This window comes from Pollicipes pollicipes, unplaced genomic scaffold (genome assembly GCF_011947565.3).
Source record: "Pollicipes pollicipes isolate AB1234 unplaced genomic scaffold, Ppol_2.1 Scaffold_4002;HRSCAF=4701_pilon_pilon_pilon, whole genome shotgun sequence".
NCBI classification, from domain to species: domain Eukaryota; kingdom Metazoa; phylum Arthropoda; class Thecostraca; order Pollicipedomorpha; family Pollicipedidae; genus Pollicipes; species Pollicipes pollicipes.
The window spans coordinates 18,787,028-18,798,489 of NW_023596420.1; the positions used below are offsets into that span (position 1 = coordinate 18,787,028).

At 59.8% G+C, this 11,462-nt stretch overlaps 1 protein-coding gene across 5 annotated transcripts; it reads right to left on the bottom strand.

Annotated features, from left to right (window-relative positions):
- Positions 1-473: 473 nt before the first annotated feature.
- LOC119093556 (putative cysteine proteinase CG12163) lies at positions 474-8,053 on the bottom strand. Of its 5 annotated transcripts, none has more exons than XM_037216522.1 (13): positions 7,957-8,053; positions 7,533-7,594; positions 6,806-6,961; positions 6,254-6,367; positions 5,625-5,720; positions 5,006-5,243; positions 4,484-4,644; positions 3,956-4,052; positions 3,504-3,661; positions 3,013-3,120; positions 2,720-2,813; positions 2,256-2,329; positions 474-1,362 (listed from the first exon to the last, which is right to left on the bottom strand). In XM_037216522.1, the coding sequence occupies exons 2-13, from the start codon at positions 7,569-7,571 to the stop codon at positions 1,288-1,290; spliced, it is 1,410 nt and encodes a 469-aa protein (XP_037072417.1). In that variant the 5' UTR covers positions 7,572-7,594; positions 7,957-8,053; the 3' UTR covers positions 474-1,287. The 5 variants fall into 5 exon arrangements, with proteins under 5 accessions (XP_037072417.1, XP_037072414.1, XP_037072415.1 ...); XM_037216519.1 differs by lacking the exon at positions 7,957-8,053 and adding an exon at positions 7,897-7,944; XM_037216520.1 differs by lacking the exon at positions 7,957-8,053 and adding an exon at positions 7,890-7,916.
- Positions 8,054-11,462: the final 3,409 nt, after the last annotated feature.

Sequence of the window (11,462 nt, forward strand, 5' to 3'; positions counted from 1 at the left end):
TCCTCCCCGACTGCGAGCGACGCAGTGCCGACATCCCGGATGGGCGGGAGGCCGGACCCCCTCCCTGACTGCGAGTGACGCGGGGTCTATCGGAGTGCCGGCGTCCGCCGATGGGCGAGAGGCCGGACCTCCTCCCTGACTGCGAGTGACGCGGGGTCTATCACAGTGCCGGCGTCCGCCGATAGGCGGGAGGCCGGACCTCCCTGACTGCGAGTGACGCGGGGTCTATCGCAGCACCGGCGCCCGCTGATAGGCCGGAAGACTGGACCCCCCGACTGCGACACCGGCGACCGTCTGGCCTCAGATTGCCGCCCGCGCACCCGCGTGGTGCAGTAGACGAGTCGGCGAGGCCGTGACGGCGGACACCGAAGCCAGTGAGTCTGTTCCTGTCTTGCCAGGATTCCCGCCCAGCAAGCCGGTGGATGTTCATCTCACGATACTTATGTTCATGTTCGTGCTCCCGTTCCGAGACCTTCAGGACGCGGGCAGATATATTCACAAATCTCACGCAGTGTACAACGCCTCCGAGGGCCTCGGATCCCGACTTTGATACAGCTTCGCTTACGACGAAAAGGCGCCGAGTATAAAATAATGCGGTGGCTCGGAAATCCCCGAATAATGCCAGGAAGCCGACCGCCATTCACCTACGTACGACCAAACACATGGTTCGGAGGCAAAGCTCCAAAGCCCGGAGGCTCCTCACAAGTCTAGTGCCGGTTAGCATAGTGCGCGTCCCGCAGGCGGCAGGCCGGCCGGCAGACAGTGGTCAGACATGTACTCACCTGTCCCATTCTCTAAGCCACCTCACTAGCACATGATCAGCCCAGCGACTCGCCGTGATACAGCCGCCTGTCAAATATACACAAACACTAAACCATCGAGTATAATGTGATAATCTCGACAGACGTACATATGCATACGACAGGCCGTACATAGGTGTACGCGAGTAAGACGACGCGAACAACAGTCCCGCCAGTTTAGAAAGTAGATAAACGACGTTGTGACCCGCATTCCAAGCCAGAGCTACGAGCGGCCGGACGAGACCTCCCATCGGTCCGGCCGCATACAACACCGAGATCAGACCCTGCAATCAGCCCCAGTACATCTCTACACGGCTCAAACTCCGCTATATAAAAGAGCCACCGGCGCATGTCCGAGAGGCAATCTGTCGCGTGCCACGCGTTGCCCCGGGTAACCGCGGAAGACAGCGGCCACGCAGGCTGGCGCGGCTCGGGTCCGTTTCCGCCGGCGGCCTCGACGGCAGCCGGACAGGCGCGCCCCAGACGCTCAGGCGACCACGGAGGAGGAGGCCATGTCCTGGACGCCGCACTCGTCGCTGCCGCGGAACAGCCGGAAGTAGCCCTGCGGCAGGCGGGCGGTGCGGTGCTGACCACGCCTACCGACTACCGCGCCGGCAGCGGTGAGGCGGCCGGCGCAGACAGGCGGCTCGTCCAATGCCATCACCGGGGTAACAGGCAGAACACGCCATTCGCAGCAGCCACACGAGAACACGACATTACAGCCGGCGCATCACCGGCAGTAAGCACACGGCAGGAACACGACCATTACAGCCGGCGCCAATCAACGGCAGTACAGCCACAGGCAGAACGACCATTACAGCCGGCCATCACCGGGGGTAACAGCCACACGGCAGGAACACGACCATTACAGCCGGCGCCATCACCGGCAGTAGCAGCCACACGGCAGGAACACGACCATTACAGCCGGCGCCATTACCGGCAGTAACAGCCACACGGCAGGAACACGACCATTACAGCCGGCGCCATCACCGGCAGTAACAGCCACACGGCAGGAACACGACCATTACAGCCGGCGCCATCACCGGCAGTAACAGCCACACGGCAGGAATACGACTAGTAAAGTCGGCGCCATTACCGGCAGTAACAGCCACACGGCAGGAACACGACCAATACAGCCGGCTATCACCGGCGGTAACAGCCACACGGCAGAAACACGACCAATACAGCCGGCCATCACCGGCGGTAACAGCCACACGGCAGGAACACGACCAATACAGCCGGCGCGAGACAGACCAGGAACGCCTCGGTAGTGACCACCAGCACACCGGAAGACGCGTCTTCAGCATCACGTTAGAGGGTGAAGTATGCCGGAGTCCCACACACTGAGACGGCTCACAAAGTGGACCGGCCTGCCGCGGGCTCGCTGAACCCGGCCCGTTCCCACCTTCGCTAGTGGCGTCTGGGCGGGCCGGCGCCGTGGCCGGCTAGACTGACCTGCTCGCCCCAGTTGCCGCCCCACGAGTTCTTCACGATCCAGAATGGCTTCTTCTTGTTCACCACCGGGTAGTCTGCCGTGGGGCAGACACAGGTCGGCACGCTGGCTGGCCACAGGGACTCGCTCGTCCCCCGAATGTGCACAAGGCCCGGCACGGATGCAGAGCTACAGATTCACTTTGCGCACCAGGTGGTGCCGTTTCGTCCGAACATGAGGATTGCCGCAGATCAACAAACCATTGGTGGCTTACCCTACTTTGCATGGGCACTCGTCCACGAAATTGTCCAAAACACATATGTATTTACATCTGATACCCCTGCTGCTGAAAAATCCAGGTTATGGCCTTTCGGCCTGAAAGTTCCCAGCGCCCTTTCAAATCGCCCTCAACAGTCGCCGCTGCTGCAGCAGCTGGCGACCATCGGCCGTCAGCCGTGTCGGCTGCGACGCGCGGCTGAGACCTCACCGTGCTCGCCGAAGCCGACCAGCAGCACGCCGTGGTCTATGGCTGAGGCCCTGCACAGGAACGACCACACGTCGATGATGCCGCCCTGGTAGAACTGCGGCACAGGTCACACGCGTCAGCCGCTCCCGTCCACAGCGCCGACGCGCCGACACCGACGCCCTCACAATACAGCGGGCCTTTAAACAGCGGGTCCGCACCGAGGCCAGGCCGAGACCGGTACGCCGCGACAGCCGCCTGGTAGGCAGGTACCCCAGCGCGCCGCCGTGCCAGAGCCCGGCCGGGTCGTCTCTCACCATGAGCGGGTTGGCGTTCACGCCGATGGACACCGGACCGTTAGCGAACAGCCACTTCTGGATGTCAGCCTCATTCTTGGGCAGGTCCAGACTTCCGGTCAGCTTCACCTGCGTCCGGGACCACCCCATCACTGGAGAGTTCTAGACCGGAACGGACTAGTCGCACCCAGCGACCTAGATGCGCGGCAAGAACGACTTCATCAAGACGGGTTTGCGCCCACGGGATCTTAACGTCGCCTCCCAACAGAACCAAACAAACACTGGCACATCACAAACTTGCACATGTGAGCAGACCGCCCTTCGGTCGCACGCGCTGCGGCCAAACACGCCACGCCGCGGCGCCTCCCGGCGCGGCCGCCCCCCCCCCCCGCGGGGCCGCGGCGCGAGGCCGACAGCGACCCCGCCCTGTCCGTCGCCGGAGAGCGTCCGTCCGCCGGCGTCCGTCCGCCGGCGTCCGTCCGCCGGCGTCCGGCGCCGCCGTCGGCACCCACCACCAGGTCGGTCTTGTTGAGGCGGCACTGGCCGTTCCGCGCCTCGTACGGGTAGTCCTTCTCCTGCTCCAGGCCGCCGAGGAACTCGATGAACTTGTACGCCTGGTCGGGCCAGCCGCCCTGGCAGCCGTGATCGTCGGTATCGCAGTCGACCAGCTCTGTGGGTCGCGGGACCCGTCGGGGTCAGCTGGGGTCCTCCCTGACCTAAACCTAGATAGGCTAGATAGGCTAGATAGGCGCTAGACCTCCAGCCCGATCTTCGACCGCAGCACTGTCTCCCACAGCGGGCCCCGTGATCGCGCCGCAGAACGGTACTTCAGCCAGGCTGCTGATGCTGTAGTATCCAGCGACACAAATAATCCGTCGTAGCCACATCGCAATCAATTTTACCCACACAGCGGCGGAGAACTCACCAAGACCATCAACTCTCAGGGCTCGACAGAGACACCCACCTTGCTCTGAGAAGGACAGCAGTTTCTTGTGCTTGATAAAGTACTGACCCTCCACGTTTCCGGTCACGGAGAAGGCCCAGCAGCTGCCGCACTGGCCCTGCAGCACAGCGGCGGTCGTTGCACGAGGACAACCACGGACAAACTTGGAGTCGAATGCAAGCAGTGTTCCACAAGAACCGTAAAGGCACGCTTGACCGGGTCCAGGCACGTTTGGGAGCACACACAACGAGCACGCTCCGGCGAGACGGGCCCTGCCCCGGTCCCGCTGTTCTGAAAATGTGCATACTATGCTGGAAACCGGATCGCGGCCTCACCGAGATGTCGCACCACACGCCTACAGAGTGCAGCACTGACTCGCTGCTGGGGACTTCGGGACGCATCAGCTTTCACGGCCACGCAGTCGGCAAGTCTGACCAGCTGCAGCGCAGCAGCGGCCGTCCGAGACAGACCATACAGGACGCGTGCGCACCAACAGCACAGGCAGCTTGTCCCGGCGCGAGCCGGCGCTGACACGGCCCGGACGCTCACCTGGTCCTTGACGGCGGTGACGGCGCCCTTGTCCCGCCAGTCGAAGCTGGCCGGCATGTCTGCGATGTCAGGGATGACGGCCGGCTGGCGGAAGGCGCCGGCGGGTGCGGGGCGCGGCCGCGACAGACCCAGGCCCAGCCGCGTCGCGCGGAACTCCTCCACTGCGGCCGGCAAGAGGTCAGGGCGGCCAGAGGTCCGGGGCGGCCATGGAGCCATGGCGGGCACCCTTTCAGGGTGGTTAATGGGTCAGGGAGCGCACATGGTCACAGCATGGGGCAGGGCGGGCCCCATGCATGAGAGGGATAGCCAGTGTTACCGCCGCGCTAGACACGACACGCTGCCGACGTTAGGGGGTGTCGGGTGCGCCGCACCGCACGCGGCCACGAGGAAGCGGCATAACACCCCACAATTGACACACAGCCCGGGGAGTCAGCTGACACGAGCAGCCACGCACACCCAGCCGACGCTCCGCTGGTCACCAGCTCTGGCTGCCGGCACCCGCTACCCCGGCCACCGACGTACCTGTCATGTCGCTGAACTTGGTGATGCCGTAGCGAGCCGTGCCACGCTCCATGCGCTGGAAGTTGCGCGCGTGCTCCATGTTGTCGGCAAAGACCTGCATGCGCCGGCGGTACTCGGCCGAGCTCGGGTAGGTGCGATTGTACTGACGCACGAACGCGGCGAACTTCGCCAGCAGCTCCTTGCCGGCCAGCCGCTTGCCCCAGAGCCGCCGGCGCAGCTTGCCGTGCTTACGACGGCCCTGCAACGACAGCGCCGCGCCGTGGTCAACGGTTAAGCTGTTCGTCCGGTTGTTTGACGGCACGCGCCGCCCGTTACCATGCTACAAGTATATATGGAATGGCGAAGTCATGGATGATCTCATGTAATGTTATGCTTACGCTCGCAGCCGCACACGCTGAGCGGGCGATGGTAATGAAGGTGTAGCGCAAGTCTCGCACGCTTACATCAGCTCCCGCCAGGACGCATCGAATACCACTCAGTCGCCTCCATCGCTTCCAACGAAGTCACGCGCATCAGTTCCCATCCCGTCCCGCCACCGAGCTCACTCGACACCAGCGAGCCCCCAGCCCGCCTCAGCGGCCGCGCCGGACCGGCCCGGGACGCCTCGCGCCAGCCTCACCTGAGCCTTGCGCGCCGGCGCCGGCGTGCTGCACTGGTGCTTGGTGAGCTCGCGGTGGCCCGTCCACGGCACGTCGTACACCACCAGGCGGCAGGTCTGTCGACGAACGGCCGGTCAGGCAGCGACCAGCCCAGCTCGCCGCCGCTCGGTGAGCGAGGGCGCCCCTGTTAGGCGAAGGCGCCCAGCTAGGTGTGCGGCACATTGCGTGGTGGCCGACGGAGAACGCGCGCGGTGCGCACGGTGGACACCAGCCAGAGCAAACGCTTGGGTATCAGGAAGTAGGCGTGCTCGACTTCCTTTTTTATGGGATACTACTTCTGCGCAGATTGGATTGGAACGAGTAATGTGGACCATCTCCACAAGGATATTCTGGTGGTCAATTTGATCTGGACTATGAACACTGCATGGTATTGACTAAATGACTGAATGCCATTCTGATGCTATGGGGTACAAAGAACTGCGCCTGTTGACTGGAAACAAGTGGATACATACTGCAGAGCATCCTACAACCCTACTTTCCCTCAAAGTTCCAGCAATCCACCCACTTCCACTGTTCAATCCCAGTCCAGTCAGTCGACTGCTGCGTGGTCATGCATAGCTGCTGTATGCAGCAGGCAGGCGGCACTGACCACAGTGTCGGGTCGGGAGGCGGCGGCGCACTCCAGGCCGTCGGCGCCCGCCTCAGCAGCGCAGTCAGTTTCCACCAGCAGCACCTCCAGGCGGTAGTTGGTGCCGGACACCAGCTGTGGTCGGTGCGGCGCGCGGTCAGCCGGCGCACACACTCGGAAAACAGGCATGCGCCAGGAGGTGTTCACTCCCGCCGACATCCGATGCATGCGGCGACACTGTCAAGCTCATCCCTTCAGCAGATGATGATTTGGATTGGTCAAATAGGACAGGTCTTCTGCTCATCAACATAGCAAAATGTGTTGACCAAAATGTGATTCACTTTTGCCAGACAGGCTTGAAATTTGCATTGATTACAAATGCACCTGTTTCAACCAACTGATAAAGAATTGTGAATAACACCCCAGCAATGCTTCTGAGCAAAGGTTTAACAGGAATTCTGTAAACATCTTTTAAAAGATTATTATACACCACCACACCAAAACACCACACCACACAGCTGGACTTTTGGACTGCAAAGGTCAGCAGCTTTTTACCTGTGCTTGTTGTCTTACCTGCTTGTGTATTTTGTTAACAGACCTCAAGGTGAAGAAATGATCACTTTTAATGTGCTTCTGGATGCGAGGGACAGCAAACTTTGCCATTTCCATGACTGTTTCATCCACAGAGTGATGCTGTTTGTAGGCACCCAGGCCAGCAGCAGCACACACCTATGCAGAATGATGTGTATCATACAATGTTTTAGAAATGCACAATGGAGGAAATGTTCTACATTTGAAGGGGAACAAAATATACTATAAGATCTGACATGAAATAAACTCATTTTCAATGACAAGAATGCCACATACAAACACCTTGATAATTACATTTTTCTTGGCCTTGACTGCTGCCTGGCAAATGATACAATGTGATTTGAATGGCATTACAATATCATGGATGCCTGATTGACCATGAAGTAGTCTCCCCAAAATAGTCCATATATCTTATGAGCACAATGCTCAGTAACATTTGATTTAACCAGGGGTATGTGATAATAGCTCAGTTGAACCTAACAACAATCAGAAATTTGGACTAAATGTGCATGGAAATATAGAGACAAAAAACCTTGAAGTATGTAAGAGGCATGCAGTATTGCAATGAGGTTACAAACAGGCTGAAATAGACAAACCCTAATCTTGAGACACATACAATTAATTATCAAATACAAATGTAGGCAAACCTCAGTAAATCTAGCAAATGAAAAACATGTGAATGTGATTAAAACAAGGTATGAGAACCAACCTGCAGTGTGAGGACTGCTGCAGCAAACAATTTTAGCATCCTTGGATTGTTGAGTACTGATCCTGTAAATATACATTTTCTGGTTGGTACACAATACCTAAAATGGACTGATCCTGCATTAGCTCATAAATCCACATCATGCCACCTTCACAAACAGAAAACATCACATACACAAAGCAAACAAAACACTGTTCGGCGCGAACTGCACTGGTCGCAGTCTAGGTAAAACAAAGCTTGCCACATACAGTCTATAAACATTTTATATCTCCTAGCCTAACCAGAGCCAAAAGTAAATGAGTAGTGCGGCCTGTATGATAAGCTAACCAATTTTCATTTCACACCGCGTCCGCGCCTCACCACGAACCCCAAGCAAACACTGCGACGCAGCGGCGAGAAATACCGCGACCACAAAGACCGCGCCTACCTCAAATGGTCAAACCGCATCTTGATGATGGCGGAAACGGCCAGTATTCTAGAGAGATTTATGAACAGAAATATATCTAAAACAATATCGATTCCGCTGCAATCCCGTCCGAGATCGAGATCGATTGAGATTCTGGTGTTTCGCGTGGTGCCTCCCAACTGGCGAATTCCGCAAGGCGAAAGCAAGGGCGGATCCATGAGCGATGAGGGGAAGGGGGCAACCGGGCAATGCTAACCCAACGTGGTCAAAGCCTTGCATGAAATGACATCTCCGGAGTTCAGACTTCAAAGAAAGCAGAGCATCTCTTAACAAGCGGAGTTTGTTCAGAAACACGCGTATGCGAATGATGCGAAATCCGTTGAGTTACGAAAAGTCAGAACATCGTTTGACCTTATGCTCATAAGCCGGCATTGGTCCTCTACGATGGCGTTCTGCATTCACCCTCAGGGAAACACATCAGCTCTTACATCTTTGAAAGTGTGTCGCAATGTGTGTTTTACCCAGGCGTATAGGCTCCTTTTCAATTGGGGACAGCGTTACAGCCCTTAACTTCGAGAAGAGAGCAAGGGTGTGCGCGTATAGTAGCCCTCTAGCGCAGGTGCATCTTCTTACCAATCTTACCCTCTTCTTACCAATCAATACGTACGTGACTCAGTGCTGGCAGCTTTAAGTTCCAGGGCAACATTTAAGAGCTTATTATTAACACGCGCTCCGGTGGGGGGAGGGTCAAATTGACCCTCCCGAAGGTTTTTGCAGAATGGTTTCCGAACGGTGCGGCGTAGCCGCGCCAAATTTTGCATAGCTGACAACTGAATAGCGGATCGTTTGGCACCAAACATTTAGATGTACCTGTGTCGTGTGTACGCCGAGCCGGCCGGCCGATACGGGTGGGTCGTCTCCTCAGCCCTGTCTGGCTGAGGAGTCAGCTGACTGCCGCCCGGACCGGCCGGCGCCGCAGCAGTGAGAAACAGGAGAGGTGCGAGGAGGTGTGCAGGGAGGCGCCGGTAACGTGTTAAATACAGTCAGCTGCGCTCTTCTTTGTTTCGTTATCTTACAAGTTATTTCGGCTGTTAACCATGACATCTTTTGTCGTTAAACTTATCCCTGAATTTGATGGCACCGGCGATATCGTGGACTGGCTTGAGAAGGTGCAGATAGTGTGCAGTCTGCAGACGGATGTTACGGATGTTACGATAATCATTCCGTTGCGTCTGAAAGGCGGCGCCTGGGCCGTTTACCGACAGCTGTCAACAGAGCGCAGGAGAGACGCCGAGCAAGTCAAGAAGGCTCTACGTCGTGCCTTCGCCGTGCACAAGTTCGCAGCGTACAAGCTGTTCACGGCACGACGGCTGCACGCCGGTGAATCCGTGGACGTCTATTTGGCGGAGCTGCAGCAGCTGGCGACGCTGTTTGACGGCCTGTCAGAGGAGGGCGTGGGCTGCGCTTTTGTGACCGGGCTGCCCGAATCGACCAAACAGCTGCTACGTGCTGGCGCGAGGATGGAGTCTCCCTCTCTCTTGCCGAGATCGTGGACCGCGCCAGATCCGTCCTCCGAGAGGAGGGCGACGGACCGGAGGAGGCAGCCGCGCGCCGTCCTCTGAGAGGAGGGCGACGGACCGGAGGAGGCCGCCGCGCGCCGTCCTCCGAGAGGAGGGCGACGGACCGGAGGAGGCAGCCGCGCGCCGTCCTCCGAGAGGAGGGCGACGGACCGGAGGAGGCAGCCGCGCGCCGTCCTCCGAGAGGAGGGCGACGGACCGGAGGAGGCAGCCGCGCGCCGTCCTCCGAGAGGAGGGCGACGGACCGGAGGAGGCAGCCGCGCCGTCCTCCGAGAGGAGAGCGACAGACCGGAGGAGGCAGCCGCGCGCCGTCCTCCGAGAGGAGGGCGACGGACCGGAGGAGGCAGCCGCGCCGTCCTCCGAGAGGAGAGCGACGGACCGGAGGAGGCAGCCGCGCGCCGTCCTCCGAGAGGGGGGCGACGGACCGGAGGAGGCAGCCGCGCCAGAGCCGTCCTCCGAGAGGAGGGCGACGGACCGGAGGAGGCAGCCGCGCCGTCCTCCGAGAGGAGAGCGACGGACCGGAGGAGGCAGCCGCGCGCCGTCCTCTGAGAGGAGGGCGACGGACCGGAGGAGGCAGCCGCGCGCCGTCCTCTGAGAGGAGAGCGACGGACCGGAGGAGGCAGCTGCCCTGACACGACGAGGGCCACTCACACGGCAGCCGGGTTCGTACGGCGAACCGAACAGCTGTGTAGTGTGCTACGCGTGTGGTCGCCCGGGCCACATCGCACGGCAGTGCTCTGCACGTGCAGACGGTAATGCAGGAGTTATCCAGTGCTACCGCTGTGATGGTCGGGGGCATACGGCAGCCCAATGTCCGGGAAACGGGGATCGAGAGGATGTTCGTGCGCCGGCCTCCTCTCGGGACTGAGGTGTTGCGGTGCGCTGCCGGTCGGAGTGCTGGCACTGGGGGAAGCTGAGTGCGAGGTACTCATCGATACGGGATGCACGCGCAGCATATTGCACTCGTCTCTGCGTGCCAATTGGCAAAGGAGAGATGTCAGCATGACGACGGTTAGCGGTCAACGCTTTGATTGTGCCGGCACGGTTGACGTCTGCATTCAGCTCCCAGGACTGCGTGCAGCGGTGATCGTGAACGCAATCGTTGTAAAGAAAAGGCCGCTCGGCCTCTCGGCGATTCTTGGAATGGAATGGATGGAGTGGAGGCTTTGGGCGGAATGAATGTGAGGTCGCCCGGAGACAAGCGTTTTGGAATGGAAGTCGGTGGCGCCTGCGTGGCAGCAGCGGCGGCCGGACAGAGGAGGAAGTGCGGACGGCCGGTGGACGGAAGAGGAGAGAGAAGCAGATGGTCGGTAGGAGGCGGAGGAAGGCGTGAGGGAGGAGTAGGCGGAGGAGGACGCGAGAGGAGGAAGGGCGGCGGAGGCAGGGAGACAGTGAAGAGCCGGAGGAGGGCACGGCCGGGAGAAGGAGCGAGGAGGCGGCGGCGGCCGGGAGCAGTGAGGAGTCGGCCGCGGCGGCCGGGAGCAGTGAGGGGTCGGCCGCGGCGGCCGGGAGCAGTGAGGGGTCGGCCGCGGCGGCCGGGAGCAGTGAGGGGTCGGCCGCGGCGGCACAGGCCGGGAGCAGTGAGTGGGCGGCGGTGGCGGCGGCAGCTGATAGCGGTGGTAAATGTGGAAGAGACGGACTTCCGGGCCACGCGTGACAGAGAGAAAAGGAAATGGACTGTGGTGTAGAAATGGGCCGAGGATGTCAAACTAGAGAGACTGTTGAATCAGGCTGCCGAGTACCGTATAACACCTGCGATACGGAGCGCGTGCGAGGAAGAGCTGTCTGCATGGGTGTCCAATGGATGGTTGCAGCCGTATGACGAGCGGCTGCAGGGCCCGGTCCGAGGGACCATTCCTCTGATGGCTGTCGTCAACCCAAACAAGGATCAAGTAAGACCGGTACTGGACTTCAGGGAACTCAATGACCACGTCACAGCTCACACCGCCG

Bases quoted from the DNA above. Each gene is read 5' to 3' on its own strand.
- LOC119093556 (XM_037216518.1), bottom strand. The intron at 6,368-6,805 runs GTAAGACAACAA...CACCGACCACAG, and splicing joins TTAACAAAATACACAAGCAG to CTGGTGTCCGGCACCAACTA. The intron at 3,662-3,955 runs GTGGGTGTCTCT...CGCGACCCACAG, and splicing joins GCTGTCCTTCTCAGAGCAAG to AGCTGGTCGACTGCGATACC.